Genomic DNA, 21,163 nt, shown 5'->3' on the forward strand with positions numbered 1-21,163 from the left:
TATTTCATTGCTAAATGCTGAGAGTTACAGCAGGTGTTAGGCTTGCATCCAATCATCTTAGTAATTAATAATGCTGCACTCCACTGTTACCATATTTTCCAGGATTCTCATGATTTTTTTCAGTTTGTGCCTCACAGGCATACTATCCTGAACAACAATAAAGAACATAGAAATGTTTTCAAGATGCTCATATAGATCAAATTTATACCCATGCTATACCATACCTGGTCTTCTATTTCTATGTTTCAAAAAAGTTTTAAGGGATCCAACCAAAAAGGTGCCTATATACTTTTTAACATAATCACTCGTTACATTAATCTTGTTCCTCAACCTCTCTTAAAATCCACAAGACTTTTAAGATGAATATGAACTACTATTGTTCCATCTATATCAAGAACACTATAAACGCATGAGGCATTAGTTGCAGCTTTAGAAGCAGTCCTTTACGAGATTGAATGGAAGAGAAAAACTTTAGTGAAGCACACTAACCTGCCACACAGCTTCCTTCCAATGTTCACGCCATACCTTTCTATGTGCATCACGTCCCAATTTCTATGAACCAAGCTTCTTGTGGCCTAACTCAACTGAAGCTTCCCAGTACTTCTCTTGCCACTCGGTAACTTGGTCGACGCTTACACCTCTGATCATTGTCCACCTGCACGTCACATCTTTATTTCCTTCTGTCAGATTGCCCGTATGTCTTCTACAAAAAAACAAAAAAAGCTCGTATGCATTATATCAGTACAACTTTCCTACGACAAGATCAGATCACAACATCATTTGTATAAAACACTCAATTCACGCATGAACAACCCCACGACCTGCTGCCCTTTGTACACTACCCAGTACCCAGAAACAAAGAATTCAAACTATTTTGCTGGGAAAAAAGAAGAAGAAAGAATTAAATTGTCTCAATTCAACCCATAATTCTACAAATCATGAACAAGAAAGCCTCATAGTAGTAGATAGCGGACAAAACCTCCATAATTAAGCAAAGGCCGACTCTTGTTTTCCCAAACAACCAAATTCAAAAATCTTGATGCCACAACCCTTAAACTAATCAAAACCATCGAATCAAAAAAAAAAACCTACCCAATTTCCACAACTTCAATCCCTTATTTAAACTACTCAAATACCTAAATTCAAACAACCCAGTACTAATTGCTACCCAAGATTCCAAACAGAATGCATGAACCTCACACCAAAGTGAAAATCCACTTCAGAACAGAAAAATCACAGCAAAGAATGATACCGCAGTAGCAAAGTTGTGAGGCACCAAATAAAGAACATTAATAAGAATGGAAAAAAAGGAAAGGACATGGAACAATTGGACAACCAATCCACCGCCTCCGCTCACTTAGATCTTTTTTATTAACAACCCATCTCTTTCTGGTCAGATTCCCGACTGATTCCCAACCTCAAACGTGCCTGTCGGGCCGCTGCACTTCATTCCATCGTCATTCAATGTAGAGGCAAATCCTTAATCCGATCACTGCAGCTGCAATCTCAACCCAGATCGGTCGTCCGCTCTACCTCTACATGGATTCTCCCAAAACACTCAACTACGGTGGAACAATTGCAGTTCGCGACTACACAACCCCATCCTTGCTCTTTCATTTCTATTAACGTTTTTACCCTACCAAACACAGACGCCCGTCAATGCATATAATTCTACTGCGTTGTCCACGCGGAAATTTGGATGGTCCAGATGCCCCGTGTATATGGGCGGCCCGTGTATACAATAAGTTTCGGGAAAAACTTGGGTGAATCATGTGTTTTAATCTAAGTAAAGATGGGGCTTTCTTTGTCACTACCAGATTGTTTGATGGAGTGCAGGGAAATTGCATTGTCTTCATTGAACGAGTGCCATCTACTGTAAGAGCAAGTTATCACAGTCGAATGTCTGATTTAGATGAGGGACCTAGCATCTTTGCCGATTTAGAGGATGGTGTAGGCCTTAGGTAGGAGTATAGGACCGTAGGAGTGTGTGACTTGGGTAAATAACTGGTGATATTTTTGATGTAGTCAATAATTTAATATAAGGAGTTTCTATTCATACATCTAAAATCGGCACTTTGACCTTCTTACTTATTAAACCTCCATTTTTTCTTTTACAAGCAGCTAAAATGTTATTTAAACCTCTCTAATTTTTCCAAAATGCCCATAGTTGAATAAAATCAATAAAACTCTATTTCTTACTTCAAAAATTCATTCAATTGGTTCAAATAATAGTTATATCGAGTCTCTCATGTGAGTTCAATCAAAATTACAGTATAATTAGCAGATGAATTTTATATGCATCATTACACAAAATGCATTCAAACGGGTGAATACAATAAATTGGAAAAATAAGAAGCTAAAAATTTAAAAAAATTAAACATCTACAAAGTGAGAAGAATATTTTTATTATGATGCATGCGAATTGTTGTAAAAGATCATTTCATAATTTAGTTGGATGATAGAGGAGTCAGTTTGAACTTATTATGATACAAAAAACAATTAAAAAATCAAATGTATAGTGTTGACTTTTTTTATTTATTCTTATATTTGTCTTTTTGGTAATTTAATATCAGTTGAAAAAATCAATACTAAATTGAAAAAAAATTAAGTTGTAAGTGTTGTTTTAAGATATATGAATAAAAGCTCCATTTAATATGTCTTTATTCAGTTTAAAATATAGAGAAGAGTAAATCCTATTACTTGAATTTTGTTTTGGGCTTTTTGACTGGGCTTAGGCACGGCACTAGAAATATAATCCATATAACATACTAATCTATGACATGTTTAAAGAAATATACAACTATTGTGATTTGATATGATGAGACAATAAGAAATGTCTGCAGTAATTCCATTAGTAAGTTTGAATATGTAGTAACCACAAAACTTATTTCGTGCCTTTGTGTGTGTTAGCTGCTAAGCTGCATGGAATCGGGTGCGGGTACGTGGAAGCGAAGCGTTTGAAAACGCGTAAGCGTTTTTTTTTTTTCAAAAATTAAGAAAGCGGGTGCGTTTTGGAAGCGTCGAAATAATATATATATATATATATATATATATTATATACTATTTTTATTTTTTAATTATTTTATCTAGTGTTCAAATAACTTGATAACTATTAATAACTTATTTTCTAAACCATGATTATCTTTGATTATAGCATTATTAAAGTTTCATTTCAAAATTCAAACAAAAGAATGTACTACATAGTTTGAAGGTGTTGGACACGTGCAAATCAAAGAGACATCACTGGATGAAATTGATTAAAAAAAAAGGTTCATCTTCTCTCTATCTCTCTCTCATTTGGATTTTTTTCATCTCTTCACAAATCACAACTCACCGTCTTCTCTCTCTGTCTCTCTCTCTCATCTAGATTTTCTTGATATCTCTCCCCGGCTCTCCCCCTTCTTTCTGACACGTATTAGATCGATTGATGTTATTCATCTTTAATCGCTTAACGAAATTGAAAGAAAATGAGATGACAAAAATAGTCTCAAGACATTGATTGATGAAATAGAGGTAGGAAAGGAATCGCGCTTCCAATTCGGAAGTCAACGCTTCCGCCGCGCTTCCATTTCGGAAGCCAACGCTTCCGCCGCGTTCCCAAACCCACCTTTTCCGGAATCGCGCTTCCGTCGCGCTTCCCCGCGCTTCCGAGTGCTTCCGCTCCCGCTCCCGCTCCCGCTTCCGAAGCGGGAATCGGTCGTCCAACCAAGCTTCCGTGCTATGTAGGTTAGCTGCAACCGCAATGGGTTGTAGGGTTTATATTGGCTTCAGCTTCACCCTCCTCCTCTTGGACTTGTCAGCTTGTAAGAGAGCAGCGATCAGCAGAAAAAAAATTTGGCACCAAAATATTGCGCTTTTGGGGAAAAATTTCCTAGCAGTGATTTTAAGTTAACCTAAATAAGCAACTTTGCCGGTCGTAGGCAGTTATGTCACCATGTGTCATTATAATTAATTTAATTATTAAAAAAATAGAAAAATGAGTAAATCCGAGGACATGATTTATTTTAAGGGGAAGTTTACAATGAATTTTATGAAAATTGGTTTTCTAAATCCGCCGAGTGTTTTTAAAAAGTACACAGAGAACTTTCCTTAGATAACAATATTCTGAATAAACAGTGAACTTTCCGTAGAAACCATTTTCTGAGGAAAGTTTACAGCGAACTATACGTACACAATTATTTTCTGAAGAAAGTTCGAAGTTTCCGTAGAAACATTTTTCTGAAGAAATTGCGCTGCGAACTTTACGTAGAAAACAATTTTCTAAAGTAAATTCGCAGCGAAGTTTCGGTAGAAACCTTTTTCTGAACAAAGTTCGCAGGTTCATGTAGAAATCATTTTATGAAGAGAGTTCGCAGCGAACGTCGGAAGAAAGTTCGTCCAACTTCTTGCACAGTTTAGCCACTTGTGTTGTGTCGTCTTTGAGTCTACTCTCTCACCTTCTTCTTCTTCTTCTTCTTCTTCGACCAACGCTGAACATGCAGAGCCCCAAAGTACAATGGTGCACTCTCCCAAAGGAGCTCTGGCAGATGATCGGGAAGTTCCTCGAAAGCCGCATCGACATTCTCCGCTTCCGCAGCATCTGCTCTCTCTGGCGCTCCGCCCTCCCTCCTCTCGACCCACCTGACACTCCTCCTCTCCCCCTCGGCTTCCCCCACGCGGACAACGACGAGCCTCCCGCCGCCGTCTCCCAGACCACTATCTACCGCCTCCAGTCCCTGATTGCCGGTGAAGGCTCCGATGAGTCCCTCCCCTGCCTGGTCAAGTTCAAGGAGTCCACTCCCGGCGAAATGCGCCTCCTTAATCCGATCACCAATTGGCAGCTCAGGTTGTCGATAAACCCGACTATCAAAGAATTCAGCTTGCTTGATTTTAGGATTGTCGAGCTCGTCAAGTTGTATTCTTTGAAATATGCTTATACTAACATTGATGTTCCTTATGTGAACAAAGTGGTAGTTTTGCCTCGTGATCGTTTGGATTTGGGGGAGGATTTTGTGATCTTTATGATTTATAGAGGAGGACATTTGGGTTTTTTGAGGTATGGGGATGAGAGTTGGACTCCTGTCGACGAAAACAACTCTTACTATGATGATCTCATTGTGTATAAGGGTCAGTGTTATGTTGTTGATAAATGGGGGACTATATCGTGGATAAATCATGCATTGCAGGTGATTCAGTACTCGCCTCCATTGTGTGGGTTTGGAGGGCACAAGCATTTGGTCGAGTGTTGTGGTGATCTTTATGTGGTGGATAGGTACTTTGGTAGTGAGGGGTTTTTGCCCCAGAGGAGGTTTAATTATATACATGTCGATGGCGAGGTGGTGGATTTTAAGGTTTATAGGCTGGATGAGGAGTGGGGGACTTGGGTTAATGTGACTAACTTGGGGGATCAAGTGATTATTTTGAGCTATGATGGGTCGTTTGCGGTCTCAACTAGAGAGTTTCCTGGAGTGAAGGGGAATTGCATTATGTTCACTGAACAGGAATTAGGTCTTTTACCAGCTGAAATTGGAATGGGAACAAGAAGTCGTCACCGTCGTGTGCTTGACTTGGAGGATGGTAGTATGAGCAACATTGGCTATTCTCAGTTGTTCCGGACGCCCTCAAATTGGCTCACGAATTGATGTCCGGCTGTATCCTCTGACTGTAAGTTCAAATCTCTATTGGTACTACATTATAACTCTTACTGCTACATGAAACTTTTATCTTTTTATTTCCCTAGCAACCATTAGATGTATCAAATTGCAGATTTTATGAAAAATCAGAAGGAACAAGAATTTGGTGTTGTAGTTCTTGAATCTTGAGTTTTCTGTAAATCGTAGGATTTTAATTAACAACTTAGTAATCCTGGCTTAGTTGTTCTGAACTTATGTTGCTTGGTCAAATTTTTGTTAACAAAATTGGGAAAGAAGGATTATCACTTTATCAGCTTAAGTGATGACAAATCCTCATCACACGAATAATCTAGGAAGTTAGAGAATTTCTAGGAAACATATCACAGGGTCAAGTTTGAAGGGCCAGCATATACTCTTGTTGCATGATGATAAGGTTCATTTTACAGGACAAGGAACCACAAGAAAAATTAAAGGCCTTTAACACTTGAAACAGTAGTAGAAAATTTGGGAGGTAGAATGACATAGATTTTTCTAATTTAGGAAAAGGATTCTTCGAACCCCTGCAAAAAGATCTTAAGAAATACGTTTGAACTGTCATGGTGTATGCCTGCTTTCAAGATTTTGTTAAGGTTTCACAGTAGTATGTCAGTTGGTGATACAGACACATTGAAGTATGATGAGACATGCAGCTAATCAAACCCCCTCCCTTGAATGCTCTGTAATATAATGAATTTCAGTCTCTACATCCAATATGGAGACGATGTCTTATGGTAATAATTATTGGCCAACGTGATTTACAGGGAAGTTTGGTTGCTGCTCAAGATGTTAGTTGCATTCCTCGGAGAAGATGGAAGAGGTTTCAATTCTCATGAAGGGTGGTCTGTAAAACTTTACAGTAAAGTAGTGTAAAACTTAGTGGTCTTGTTTATCCAGTAGAGTAAAAATTGCTGTTCATATAAGATACATCAGAGTTATATCATTTTAAGTTATCCGGTTGATGTTCTGTTCAAATTCAGTTCACAGATTCCATGAGAAAAGGTTGTGCTCGTTTTCACTTTCACCCTCATATTCTGTTTCTAAACCCTTTTTGGATCATTTTCTGCAGCTTGAAGAAAGTATTCCCTTAGATACATCCCCAAACTGTATGTTATGGCATAACATCCCCATACATCCCCAAATTGTATGTTACAGGATATATGTCCAAATGACTTAATTGAGGAGATTTAGACGTAACAAACGTTCAGAGGGCCTAGACAACAGATTGGAAGAGGACAAGAGGTGATGAAGATTTCATGAACATGTGAATTATAGCTTCGGCCTTTACCAACAACCAATATATCTTAAGCAACTTTGCTATAATTCACTGAACAAAAACAATATAGAAAACACATCCGATTGATAGACAATTCAGAACAGAAAAAACTATGAAACATCACAAACAAACATAAACTAAAATATCTTCCGATAAAATAGTGAACTCCAGTACAAGTCTTGTGGATTCTTGTAGAGAATCAGATAAAACAATCAACAGCATCTACCCACAGCAGAAACAAGACTTGTTATGAACTGCAAGTCTCCCAAGAAAGTTATTGGATTGCTTCTGGACTTGTGAACTGCAAGCTGTTCCCTAGAAACTTCGGAACTATCAGCAATTGACATGCATCTCAAACCTTCCAACCTCTAGAAGTTCCAAAGTACAAAGCTTTGAATCAAAACAAACTAATCAGAGAGAAATGCATCACCAAGAACTGTTCTTGTTGCATTTTCAGTTGCACAATCATCGATTAAACTGTCATAGTCAAGTATCTATAGAACCCCTTCTCAGTAGAAATCAAGGCTAGTCCATCTAAAACTTCTTGTGACGTTGGCGATTGCAAGTAAGAATTCAGTATCTCCAACTTTGAAAGACCACCAGTGGATGTGAATAGGAAGGTACGGTCAGCATAACTCTATAGGCTATTGATGCATGTGGAAGGAAGTCCAGTCCTTTCATAAAATTCAATATCTCAATGGCTGTCATATTCTCTTTCGGCAACTGCTTCCGAAAGCTTTTCAGTTCTTTGAATAAGCTGTTCTCATCAAAATCAGCAAACTTCCCATGATTAAGAAACATTGCAAGATGATCACAAGAAGTTTGTAAATGTTCCTCCCCTAATGAGTTCAACTTCTGAGAACAAAATAGGAACCCAGAGATATCCTCATATGCTTGGTACTGTGCAAGTGTACTCTTCAATAAACCAGTAACTTGATCCACAGTAAATAAAAAAAAATACTGAACTCTGAAGGATTCTTCAAGTGATTCAGGGGTTGACTGATCAGCATTCTTGCCAAAACGTTTTTTTTTTTTCCTACGAATTTCAAGTTCTTCATCAAACACAGAGTCAATTTCCGTTTTGGTGGCAATTTCTTTAGCAACATTCAGTGCTTCTGCAAACCCAACTTCCCTGTACTTCTCAAAAAGCTTGATCAACCTTTTTACTTCAATAATAGCAATATCAAGACGCATAACTTTAGATTGCAAGTATTTGCTTACAGATTCAACAGCAGATAATATATCAAACCAAATGATCATACCTAACAAGAACTCATATTCAAGACCATATGTTGCTAGACAATTAGTTTGGCTGACTATTCCGAGGTCAAACTCAGTATCTGCTACTTGAAGTAAGGCTTCTATTATATCTGAAGCATGGAACCTTATTGCTTTGACACATTCAAGGCAACTCTCCCAGCGTATGGTTGACAATGGTTCAAGAGCTAACCCTTTTACATTATCGTTCAAAATTTGCCATCACTGTACAATGAGCAAACACTGAATAAATGCACTGGATGGATCCAAAAAAACTGAACAGTTTGCTAGTAGGGTTTACCATATCACAGTGTTACATTGAGACTACGACAACCCCATGGGGTGTACGATGCTCTTGGATTTATACCTGAAAGTTTTTCTTGAATACCTTCAGCTCCTCCTTTCACCAGAGACCCAATGCCATATCCCTGTCCTCTCACATCATCAAGATCAAGAGCTTTTAACACATTCTGCAATTGTTCAAAAGGTCCATGTTCAGACGTATTGCTGAAGTTTAAGAACTCTAAAAAGTACTCATCTACGTTTATTGGACTAGTAGAAAAATCCACACATCGCAGTATCAAAAACATTTGTTTTTCACCATCTGCATCAAGAGCACAGTCCAAAATCACAGAAAAATACTTGGCTTCTTTAACTTTCCGGACGATTGAACTTTTGATCTCAGAAGCTAGAATATTAGTCCTGGATGTTGCGTCCAAGATGATAGGGTCAATCCCTCCTTAATGAAGGTGTGAAAACTATGTGATGTTCACATGAGTAAATCAAGCACACATATTGCTTTGGTGCCCATTAATTGATGGATTTGGTTTTGTTGAAACTTGGAGCAACCTTTGTTGAAGGTAAGAAACAAATCTACAACTTTATGGTGGTAGGTGGTTGATTTGTTTGACAAAGAAAGAAGAATGCATTCATGAGCATGCCAACATTGAGCATGAATCAAGGAAGAATATTGACTTTGCTTCCATACATGTTACATGCAAATGCATGAATTGCACAAAGATGTTTGCCTATATAAAGGCATGAGAAGTGGTGCAATATACATAGAAGAACAATAAGTGAGAGATCATCTTGTGTGTGATCAAGAGTGAGAGATAGAGAGAAAACTCCAAGTAGAGAGTTTTGTGTGTGTAGCAAAATAAAGTGTGTGAGAGTGTATCCCTTCAAGTGTGAGTCTTGAAGTAGTGTTTCTCTCGGTGTAACCTTTTTCGTATAGTGGAGGTTCTTTATTGTTGCTACACGTGGACGTATGCACTTTGCCGAACCACGTTAAATCTCGGTGTTCTCTTTCATTTTATTTTCGCTTGTGGTTGTGAGTTATTTTAATTTCCATTCTTCAGTTCATTCTTCTGCATTCCCTAACAGTGGTATCAGAGCTCCTGGTTCTGACTGGGAGCTGCTAGAATGGAAAGATCACGAAGTACCATGATCAGACTCAACCACTCCAACTGGATTACCTGGAAGCCGAGAATGGGGGATATTCTCTATTGCAAAGATTTACATGAGCCGATCAAGGGAGACGATGCTAAGCCAAGTGAGATTTCACCAGCAATTTGGACGAAGATGAACCGCAAAGCCATCGGTCATATTCGTGAATGGGTAGACGATAGTGTGTTTCACCATGTTGCCAATGAAACCAGCGCGCATGAGCTTTGGTTGAAGCTGGAGTCCTTATTTGAGAAAAAGACTACTGCCAAGAAAGCTTTTCTCATTAAAGAGCTCGTCAACATGAAGTATCGGGGAGGCGTTCGAGTAACCGAGCACCTCAACAACTTTCAGAGTGTACTCAATCAATTAGCCACGATGAGCATGAAAATTGATGACGAGTTACAAGCATTGGTGCTGCTCGGGTCGTTACCAGATAGCTGGGAGACATTTGTTGTCATTGTAAGTAACTCTGCTCCAAATGGTGTATTATCTATGGAAAATATTAAAGATAATATGTTGAACGAAGAAACAAGAAGGAGTTCTTCATCAAGTTCAGAAAATGGTCAATTCTTCGTTGCGGAGAAGAGAGGAAGGAGCAAGAACAAATGACCCAGAGGTCACGAAAGGAGTATGAGCAAATCCAGAACAAGGTTCAACGGCAAGTGTCATCATTGTGGTCTTCCAGGCCACATGAAGAAAAATTGTAACAAATTAAAGTGGGAATTCAAAGAAGCGAGAGAAGACGCTGCTCATCAACAAAAAGAGGACATAAACAATGTTGCTGCTGCGGTGTCTCATGATGAGTGTGAGTTCCTGTCACTTGGAGGTGAATGTCTACTAGTAGATAATCCTGGAGTCCAATGGATCGTTGATTCCGGAGCCTCATTTCATGCCACCTCTCACGTAGAGTTCTTCACTACGTACAAAGCAGATGACTTTGGTAAAGTGAATATGGGCAATGACAGCTACTCCAATATTGCTGGAATTTGAGATATTTGCTTGCAGACAGCTGTGGGCTGTCAGTTATTGTTAAAAGATGTGAGACATGTTCCTGGTCTACGTCTCAATCTTATGTCAACTGGTGTACTTGATCGACAAGGCTTTCATCATCATGGTGGTGATGGAAAGTGGAAGCTTACCAAGGGATCTCTTGTAGTTGCCAGAGGAAAAATGTGTTGCACACTCTACACGACTTATGGAAATATATGCAAGAGTGAGCTGAATGCAGTCGGGGAATCTTCTCCAAGTTTGTGGCATAGACGTCTTGGCCATATGAGTGAGAAATGACTGTAGTTGTTGGCAAAGAAGTCGCTAATTCTTGTTACCAAAGGTAACTCATTAGACTCTTGTGATTATTGTTTATATGGCAAGCATAAGAAAATTAGTTTTTCAAAGACTTTCACTAGGAAATAAAATATTCTAGATCTTATACATTCAGATGTGTGTGGCCCGATGGAAGAAGAATCATTAGGTATGCATAAGTATTTTGTTACTTATATCGATGATGCTTCACGAAAGGTTAGGGTTTATTTGTTGAAATCCAAAGACCAGGTGTTCTAGACATTTACAATTTTCCACACTATGGTGGAAAGGAAGACTGGAAGAAAATTGAAGTGTCTTCGTAGTGATAATGGCGGAGAGTACATAGCGCACGAATTTAGAGATTATTGTGCAAAGCATGGCATCAGACATGAGAAGACAGTTCCTGGCACCCCTCAACATAATGGCGTAGCAGAGCAGATGAACCGTACCATTATGGAGAAAGTCAGATGCATGTTGAAGATGACAAAATTATCAAAAGAATTTTGGGGAGAAGCTGTGAAGACTGCGTGCTACCTAATCAACAGAGCACCGTGTATACCTTTGGAATTCAAGACTCCAAATGAAGTCTGGACCGGGAAAGATGCATCCTACTCACATTTAAGAGTATTTGGATGTAAAGCATTCGCACTTGTATCCAAGGAGCATAGGAAAAAGCTGGATGATAAGGGGACATCATGCATATTTGTCGGCTATGGTGAAGAAGAGTTTGGCTACCGGTTGTGGAATCCAAAGACGAAGAAATTCATAAGAAGCAGAGATGTGGTATTCCATGAAGACCAATCTATTGCAGATTTCGACAAAGAGATACTACCAAATGCAACAAGTGATAGTCGCATTTATGATTCACCATTGCAGCAGGAATACAACGTTGGGCTGCAAGGTGATAGAGTTGAAAATGTACCTGACACGGGAGATGCTGAAGTCGAAGATGAAGGGGAGTTTGATCAGGGGGAGCAGCATGTGAATAATCAAGTAGTTGTTCGTAGAAGCACCAGAAGGCAAATTCCATCCATTAAGTATCCATCATCTCAATATATTTTGGTGACTAATGATGGAGATGATCCTTATACAAATTACATCATTTTGACCAGTGACGAAGAGCCTGAAAGTTACAGGGAAGCAAAGATTCATCAAGACCACGACAAATGGAGGCTAGCCATGGAGTCTGAGATGGAGTCTTTACTAAAGAACGGCACCTATGAGTTGATGAAGCTTCCTAAAGGCCGAAAAGCACTCAAGAACAAGTGGGTGTTCAAGTTAAAGCGAGATGAGAATGAGAAACTAACAAAGTTCAAGGCTCGCTTAGTTGTCAAAGGATTCAGCTAGAAAGAATGAATTGATTTTGATGAGATTTTCTCACCTGTTGTCAAGATGACTTCGATTAGAGTCATTTTGGGCATGGCTGCGAGCATGGATCTAGAGGTGGAGCAGATGGACGTGAAGACTGCATTTCTTCATGGTGATTTAGATGAAGAAATATATATGGAGCAACCAGAAGGCGTCGAAGTCAATGGAAATGAGCATATGGTTTGCAAGTTGAAGAAAAGCATGTACGGATTGAAGCAAGCACCAAGACAATGGTATAAGAAGTTTGACTCTTTTATGGTGAGTCATGGGTGCAAAAGAACGTCAGCAAATCCATGTGTTTATATTCAACAACCCGCTGGAGGTAATTTTATCATCTTACTACTTTATGTAGATGATATGTTAATTGTTGGCAAAGATACTGCTATGATTCAGCAGTTAAAGGCAGATTTATCAAAGTCCTTTGATATGAAGGATTTGGGACCAGCCAAGCAGATTTTGGGCATGGAGATTGCCCGTGATCATAGGAACAAGAAATTGTGGTTATCACAAGAAAAGTACATTGAGAAGGTACTAGAGCGTTTCCACATGGAGAAAGCAAAACCAGTTGCTACTCTACTTGCTAGTCACATGAAGTTCAGCTCAAAACAGAGTCCTACGAATCAGAAGGAGGAAGAAGAAATGGCAAAAGTGCCATATGCCTCAGCAGTAGGGAGCTTGATGTACGCGATGGTTTGTACTAGACCAGACATAACACATGCAGTTGGTGTTGTTAGTAAATTCTTATCTAATCCAGGCAAGGAGCACTAGAATGCTGTCAAGTGGATTCTAAGATACTTGCGAGGAACTTCAAAGATGAGTCTATGCTTTGGAAGTGGCAAGTCTGAACTAGTTGGCTACACAGATGCAGATATGGTAGGGGATATTGACACGAGAAAGTCCACATCCGGATACCTGATCACGTTTTCAGGGGGAGCTGTCTCGTGGCAATCAAAGCTATAAAAATGTGTTGTTTTGTCAACTACAGAAGTAGAGTATATTACAGCTACGGAAGCGTGCAAAGATATTTTGTGGTTGAAGAGATTCCTACAGGAATTGGGTCATACACAACAAGAGTTTGTCTTGCATTGTGACAGTCAAAACGCGATTCACTTGAGCAAAAATTCGAGTTTTCACTCGAGATCAAAGCACATTGATGTAAGGTATCACTGAATACGTGATGTGCTGGAAGCTAAGGAAATGCTGCTAAAGAAAATTCATACAAACAAGAACAGTTCAGATATGATGACGAAGTCTCTACCGAAGGAGAAGTTCGAGTTCTGCAGAAGCGCGTCTGGAATGGCGCATCCCTCCATTTAAGTCGGGAGGGGGAGATTGATAGGGTTAATCATTCCTTAATGAAGGTGTGAAAACTATGTGATGTTCACATGAGTAAATCAAGCACACCTATTGCTTTGGTGACCATTAATTGATGGATTTGGTTTTGTTGAAACTTGGAGCAACCTTTGTTGAAGGTAAGAAATAAATCTACAACCTTATGGTGGTAGGTGATTGATTTGTTTGACAAAGAAAGAAGAATGCATTGATGAACATGCCAACATTGAGCATGAATCAAGGAAGAAGATTGACTTTGCTTCCATGCATGTTACATGCAAATACATGAATTGCACAAAGATGTTTGCCTATATAAAAGCATGAGAAGTGGTGCAATATACATAGAAGAACAATAAGTGAGAGATCATCTTGTGTGTGATCAAGAGTGAGAGATAGAGAGAAAACTCCAAGTAGAGAGTTTTGTGTGTGTAGCAAAATAAAGTGTGTGAGAGTGTATCCCTTCAAGTGTGAGTCTTGAAGTAGTGTTTCTCTCGGTGTAACATTTCTTCGTATAATGGAGGTTCTTTATTGTTACTACCCGTGGATGTAGGCACTTTGCCGAACCACGTTAAATTCTGGTGTTCTCTTTCATTTTATTTTCGCTTGTAGTTATGAGTTATTTTGATTTTCATTCTCCAGTTCATTGTTCCGCATTCCCTAACACAAAATAATGATGACGAATCTCCTTACTTTTGATACGTCTGATATGTGCTTGCATAACCGGATCCCAGTCTGCAATCATTTCAATGAAGATTGAGAAATTTCCACAATCTTCCTGATCCATGATTCCACAATCATCCTCATCCACGGTCTCAGTTGTTTAAAAGAAAAAAGGCGTGTTCTGCTTAGCAAGGAATTTCACAACTGGGATTATTCTCAGTAATACAGTACGCCAATGCTCTTTCTCTAGCTTAAAAACAGCATTGCCGATTCTATCATCTTTCTCTCTTTCCTCTTTCTTCAATCTCGGACGTAAGCCTTTCCAGGTTGTCATGTTCAACATATGTGCCATACTTCTTTTATGATCTCGAATCAAAACACCAAGATTTGCCCAATCTCTGCATCCTTCATTCGCTAACTCAGAGTTTTGGGAACTCTCTTTAAGCAAATCACTAATTCGCTCCCAGTTTCCTTCATCCACAAAATCAACCTTCCGAAGAGAAACCCACAGAGGACTTAAGCTGAGGGTCTCCACTAACAAATCTCTAACAGGACCCTTTTCAACTAACAAATCTCTCAACTCGGCGTTGAGATTATCCCAATTTCTAGGACTTAAGTCATGTGAAAGGCTTATATACTATCCAACATCTTACACCATAAAGTTTTCAGTATGAATGGCTGAGATTGCACGTATACTTGCACCAACCATATACTATATCTTTTCATGATAAGTTCAAATGAAAACCATAAAGTTCAGATCACGATAATTACCGGGTACTATATATAGACCATTGTGTAAAGGCCTAGCTTCTTCTTCTTCTTATATTTTTTTTCTTGGTTTAAGATTCTGGTCAGTACATCTTATGTCAGTTTTGTAGTTGTATTAATGTATGATGATCTTGAAGATGGCATACAATGTGCATCAAAGCAGTAACATTTCCATAATTAGGAGATACCAAAACATGTGAATTTGGCTGTAGACAACTGTATATGCGAGGGTTTATAACATGGTATAAAGAGCTGAATACAATTGTATTTGTAAATTTTATAGATTTTGTGTAAAAGTCTTGGCATGTGAGTGTCACTCTCGCTGCTGTAAATCTTTTGTTGATTGTTTCGTTACCGATCCGTAACAATTTATTAGCCTTTGTTTATCACCAGATGGAATAAAACACAGGAACTCAAAGATGAGCACCTGCAATCTGGCCTTCTTCTCTAGAAAAATTAAGCATGAGCAATACTTTTGATGCTTGAATCTCCTGTCCTCGATCCTACACGCTGCAGATTAAAGATCATGAATATGCTGGTGCTGGTAAGCACATATGACCCAAGCCTGCTGGTGTTGCTGCAATGTTATTGAAACTACATGAGAGATTTGTTCAAATGAGTCAGTGTATCTTTATCATCTTATCAACAACAACACATTTTAAAAGAAATTAACAACAACATTCATCAAAGTTAAACATGAAAAAGAATATGGAGACACCAATTTTTTGTATAACGAACTTGACAGAGTTTTATGACGACAACAATAAATCATACTTACCGGAGAATACGTAAGTCACTTTGTCGGTGGCCAAAATACAGTGGAATCGTCTGGAGAAGATCCCAACTTGTGAGTGCTACGATCCTCCAAGCTGAACACAAAGTTCTCTGGTCTAGTTACGTCTCTAAGAGCAAGATTAACATTATTTTCATCTGTGAAGTAAATGCAATTCCCTTCACACCCAGCTAACTCTTTAGCCGAAACAGAGAAAGAGCAATCATTAGCCAAGAAAATCGCCTGATCAACCAAGCTTTTCACTTCAACCCATCTCCCCAACTCTCCTTCACCCCATTCCAGCTTGTAAACCTTAAAATCAACTACCTTGAGTTCACCAGACTCATATCTTCGGTATCTTCTACGTCTACGAAACATCCCCCAATCCAACCCTTCTTGCTTATTTTGTGCTTCATCAAAATACCTATCCACCACATAAAGCTCTCCACCACACTCCACCAAATGCTTCCTCCCACCTGAACCATCCAATTTCGACGAAATTTGGATCGTTTCTGAACACAGACTAATCTTAACAACACAACCCAACCCATCCACAACATATGTCTGACCCTTATAAACAACAACATCATCAAAAACACAATCTCCATGACTAAACCACCTCACTTTCTGATCTCCACTTTTCGCAAAACCCAATTTCCCTTGGTCATCTATAATCACAATCACACAACTACCCTTCTCAGAAGGCATCAAAGTCACTTTCTTTAACCCACTAACCGAACCAGACGCACGGATGTACCTTAGAAAATAAGACTTCCCTAACTCGACCATCTTAAACTCCAACAAATTCAAACACTCCGACAACGACTCGTCCCTTGAGTACCTGATGCGCCGCGAGGTGATGGGATTCCGGAGAAGCATCATGTCGGACTCTTCCACCTTGAGAAACCAACCGCCGGAGGATGACGTGGCGGGGGAACGGAGGAGATAGAGGGTGTTTTGGCAGAGGAAGGAAGTTGGTTCATTAGAAGAGGAGAGAGGGAGAGGGAACTTGGGAGGAGGTGAAGGGTGGAAGGGAGGCAAGTTAGAACGCCATGAGTGACAAACGCTGCGGAAGCGGAGATACTCGATGTGGAGTTTGAGTTTTTCTCCGATCAGCGTCCAGAGTTCGATGGGAAGATTGGACCAATCGACGATGATGTCCATTGGAACTGAGAGTGTCTTTCAGTTCTGCATTGACTTTACTCGCAACACTATGATTCATAGGCAAATAGCTGCTTAAGTACTTTCATGTGTTACGCGAGGGACGCAGAAATGTCATCAATGACGTTCACAACTGTTTGAATCCAGCACCGCTCAAGTTTCAACGTGACAACTGACAAGTGATATAGACCTAGAATGCATGGAAACGAAGCGTTTTCGGAAGCGATTTTTTAAAAAAATTAAAAAAATATATGCGTTTTAGAAGCGTCAAAATAATAAATATATATTATATATTATTTTTATTTTTTATTTTTTAACTATTTTATTTAGTTTTAAAATAACTTAATAATTATTAATAATTTTTTTTAAACTATGATTATCCTTAGTTATAGCAATATTAAAACTTCTTTTCAAAATTCAAACAAAAGAAGGTCCAGTATAGTGTGCAGGTATTGGCCACGTGCAAGTCAAAGAGACATCACTAGATGAAATTGAATAAAAAAAGGTTCGTCTTCTCTTTGTCTCGTCTATATTTTTTTATATCTCTCCCCAGCTCTTTCTCTTTTCTCTGACACATTAGATCAATTGATGTTATTCATCTTTAACCGCTTGAAGAAATTGAAAGAAGATGAGACGACAAAAAGAGACTCAAAACATTGATTGATGAAATAGAGGAAGGGAATGAATCGCGCTTCCAATTTGGAAGCCAACGCTTCCGCCGCGCTCCCAAACCCTCCTTTTCTGGAATCGCGCTTTCGTCGCGCTTCCGAAGCGAGAATCGGTCGTCAATGCAAGCTTCCGTGCTATGTAGATATAGACTGATTTATCTATTTTTGTTGGTTTATATCCAACACAACATACAAAACAAGGCAAAAGTCAACAAAATTGCTACCAAGACGAACACTTGCTGTCAATTCAGGTGTGGGGGATGGTACCGAAAAAATGGTACTGAAACCGACTGTATAGACTACTGACGGGTCAGGACGAATCGCTTAAAAAATTTCATCACATACTGAACTTAATACTGAAATTTTAGGAATGGTTTGGTTTGATATATGTATAATTCATATCGAATACATAAAATATATTAAATGCATATTTAATGTTTTCTTTAGTTTTTTAAGTTTATATTGTACTTTTAAAGACTTCAAAATATTAATTTACATTCGTTAATAGTTATAAATAGATAGAAATATATGTAAAAGTGCACATTTTTACCGAACCGAATCCATCCCAAATCAATATATACGGGTTCAGTTTAATATCAAGTTTCAAATTTATGATCCTGAACTGAAATCAAAACCGATTACATTATCGGTATCGGCCGAATTCCGAACCGAACCATATAGGTCTCAGCTCTAGTCAATTGTATCGAAAAAATAATGGGGAGAATGACCAAATGCACAAAAATCCTATAAAAGTGACAATTTCAAAAACCATTGCCCAAACGAACAAAGTTCTAGAAAACAAACTATACCATCCTTATTCTTAATCGTCTCTCCCTCTCTCTCACTAATCCCTCCATCCCTCACCACACACACACACACACACACACACACACTCTCTCTCTCTCTCTCTCTCTCTCTCTCTCTCTCTCTCTCTCTCTCTCTCTCTCTCTCTCTCTCTTTTCAGACCATTTTCTGATCGTCGGAGCTATGTCGAGCCCTAGTTACTTTAAAATCAGCTGCCGACTCATCGACGGAGCTAAAAGCTCTTCTCCGTTGTCGGCTTTGAATCCGCACAGTTTCATCTCTTCAGACCATTTTCTGATCGTCGGAGCTATGTCGAGCCCTAGTTACTTTAAAATCAGCTGCCGACTCATCGACGGAGCTAAAAGCTCTTCTCCGTTGTCGGCTTTGAATCCGCACAGTTTCATCTCTCTCTCTCTCTCTCTCTCTCTCTCTCTCTCTCTCTCTCTCTCTCTCTCTCTCTCTCTCTCTCTCTCTCTCTCTCTCTCTCTCTCTCCAGACCCTTCCTCGATCGCCAAAGCTATGTCGAGCCCTAGTCACTTTGAAATTAGCTACCAACTCATCGACGAAGCTAAACATTATTATCCGCCGCTGTTGCCGGTTTTGAATCCACACAGTTTCATCATAGTCCGCTCCGGCGAAGACCACAGTGCCGTGCTTAACACGCTGAACTAGAGGTCGGTGAAGCTGCCGTAGGGGAAGGTCGAGAAGGAGAAGGCCATGAGGAGAGGAATGTTGAAGAGGGACTTCGGTGAGTCCTTCGCATGTGAGGGATGGACTTGGTGCACCGACATTGTGCATTGTTGTGCCTCGCAAGTGATTATTGGGTATCAGTAATGTGTTTTAAAGAGATTTTAATGTGATTATTGAGTGTCAATAATATGTTGTAAAGAAATTTTACATATTATTTGGGGTCAATAACGATTATCGGGGGTCAATAATGTGTTTGTAAAGATTACTAGGGGTCAATATTGTGTTGTTAAGAGATTTTTAATGTGATTACTAGGTGTAAGTAATGTGTTGTAAAGGGATTTTACAGATTATTGGGGTCAATAATGTAATTACTGAGGGTAAGCAATATTTTCCAGCGACAAAAGTCCGGTGACCGGAGAACATACTTAATTATAAAAAAGTAAATATATATAAAATAAAATATAAGGATAAAATAATCTACAAACAAAACAAAAATTTGAATTTTGTAGTAAATGGACAATGGTTTGGTAAACTAGTGTTGAAATAGTCACATTTGAAATTTTCATGGAAATTGACAAAAAGGTTTCAAAATTTATACCAAAGACATTTTTTTCAAAATGATAATAATGTCAAATGACACGTGCACACTCTAACCGTAATAATTGACTTAGCAACCCAATTGTGATAAAGAAGAATGACTAAATGCATAAAAATCGAAGTGTTGAGATCCTCTAATCATTTCTTTATTTATTATTTCCCTTTCATGTCTTTTTCTTCTTTCTTGCGTATCTCTTCTAAACTTCAAAAATAATAATTAAATATTGATATTATTTGACACAATTCTTGGAGTATAGAAGTATCAAAAATAACTGTCATATCATAAATCAAATTCAAATTGACTAGATCAAACTAACTATATAATAATTAAATATTGATATTTGACACAATTCTTGGAGAATAGAAGTATCAAAAATAACTGTCATATCATAAGTCAAATTTGAATTTGACTAGATCAAACTAACTATCATCGGAGATGCTCGGATGCTCTGCTTGAATCCATCGCTGGATGCTAAATCTGTACAAAAAGTCAAAACCATAGGAAGATCCAGAAATTGTAGCCTTATGGACCATGGGATATATGGCATTGGCGCCATAAGGAGGTCAAATTTGTAACGTTGGAGTTGTAAATTGGTTTATGGTCGCTTTGATTTCTATAAACTTTTCTGGTTTTTTTTTTTTGCTTGTATGGATGGGAAGGTGATTAACCAAAAAAAATGGATGGGAAGGTGTAAAAATAATTCTGTTTTGGCAAAGTGAAATTCACCAAACTTGTAACAAAAAAAAGTGAAATTCACCAAACTGAGATGAAAATATAAGTTTAAGGGGATACCAGTTCCTTTTTATTTATTTATTTTTTTACCAGTTAGATTTTTTTTTTTTGGAGAATGAATATTACCAGGTACTTGGCCACTTGAAAATGGACATGTTGAGTCACTTGAATGTAGTGTTCTAAGACAATCACTTCTGTTTAATGGACATAACGGTTGTGTTTTCTAAGCCGATCATGAGGAATTTAAGTCCCCGGAAAAAAAATTATATCTCTTAGATATATACATATATATATATATATTAATTAAAAAAACTGAAGGGTATTCATTCAGAAAATCAATTGTTGTACTGTACCAGAGATGTTATGCTGCATTCATTATGACACGTTTCACTAATATTCATATAAATAGTATGTTTTGCTAATACGATGTGAAGAGGCTAGCCATGGAATCGAGAGTATTTGGTTTCTTCTTAGCGCTCATCTTGGCCTTTTCGTCGTCAAAATTGATTTGTTTTAGTGTTGCACAAAAAGAATTAGGAAATTGTGGGGCGTGGGCTTGGGTTGATAGTGGGCTTGAATGCGATACTGGAGATTTGTGGAACAATTACAATAAAAATGCCAGAGCTCAAAGCTATTGTAAGGGAGAGTGCATCAAAAAAGGTTACAAGCATGGTGCTTGCG

General features: G+C 38.5%; 3 protein-coding genes across 6 annotated transcripts; 1 reads left to right on the forward strand and 2 right to left on the reverse strand.

The window, feature by feature from the left end:
• Window positions 1-4,463: 4,463 nt before the first annotated feature.
• On the forward strand, window positions 4,464-6,608 carry LOC126793527 (putative F-box protein At1g65770). Its single transcript, XM_050520080.1, has 2 exons — window positions 4,464-5,643; window positions 6,413-6,608. The coding sequence occupies exon 1, from the start codon at window positions 4,476-4,478 to the stop codon at window positions 5,619-5,621; it is 1,146 nt and encodes a 381-aa protein (XP_050376037.1). The 5' UTR covers window positions 4,464-4,475; the 3' UTR covers window positions 5,622-5,643; window positions 6,413-6,608.
• An 889-nt stretch (window positions 6,609-7,497) lies between these two features.
• LOC126794724 (uncharacterized) lies at window positions 7,498-8,771 on the reverse strand. The gene is made up of 2 exons (XM_050521496.1): window positions 8,570-8,771; window positions 7,498-8,375 (listed from the first exon to the last, which is right to left on the reverse strand). Exons 1-2 carry the CDS (start codon window positions 8,769-8,771, stop codon window positions 7,498-7,500), a joined length of 1,080 nt encoding a protein of 359 aa, XP_050377453.1.
• A 6,424-nt stretch (window positions 8,772-15,195) lies between these two features.
• LOC126786498 (putative F-box protein At1g65770) lies at window positions 15,196-17,029 on the reverse strand. Of its 4 annotated transcripts, none has more exons than XM_050512365.1 (2): window positions 15,836-17,029; window positions 15,196-15,622 (listed from the first exon to the last, which is right to left on the reverse strand). In XM_050512365.1, the coding sequence occupies exon 1, from the start codon at window positions 16,991-16,993 to the stop codon at window positions 15,851-15,853; it is 1,143 nt and encodes a 380-aa protein (XP_050368322.1). In that variant the 5' UTR covers window positions 16,994-17,029; the 3' UTR covers window positions 15,196-15,622; window positions 15,836-15,850. The 4 variants fall into 4 exon arrangements, with proteins under 4 accessions (XP_050368322.1, XP_050368314.1, XP_050368306.1 ...); XM_050512357.1 differs by having other exon boundaries at window positions 15,196-15,625; XM_050512349.1 differs by having other exon boundaries at window positions 15,196-15,634.
• Between the last annotated feature and the right edge of the window lie 4,134 nt (window positions 17,030-21,163).

Source organism: Argentina anserina, chromosome 1 (assembly GCF_933775445.1).
Source record: "Argentina anserina chromosome 1, drPotAnse1.1, whole genome shotgun sequence".
In the NCBI taxonomy this organism is placed as follows: domain Eukaryota; kingdom Viridiplantae; phylum Streptophyta; class Magnoliopsida; order Rosales; family Rosaceae; genus Argentina; species Argentina anserina.

Excerpts from the sequence above, each read along its gene's own strand:
- LOC126786498 (XM_050512365.1), bottom strand. The coding sequence starts at position 16,993 with ATGGACATCATCGTCGATTGGTCCAATCTTCCCATCGAACTCTGGACG.
- LOC126793527 (XM_050520080.1), top strand. The coding sequence starts at position 4,476 with ATGCAGAGCCCCAAAGTACAATGGTGCACTCTCCCAAAGGAGCTCTGG.
- LOC126794724 (XM_050521496.1), bottom strand. The coding sequence starts at position 8,771 with ATGTTTTTGATACTGCGATGTGTGGATTTTTCTACTAGTCCAATAAAC. Across the intron at positions 8,376-8,569 it reads GGTGAAAGGAGGAGCTGAAG|GGTTAGCTCTTGAACCATTG; the intron begins GTATTCAAGAAA and ends ATAATGTAAAAG.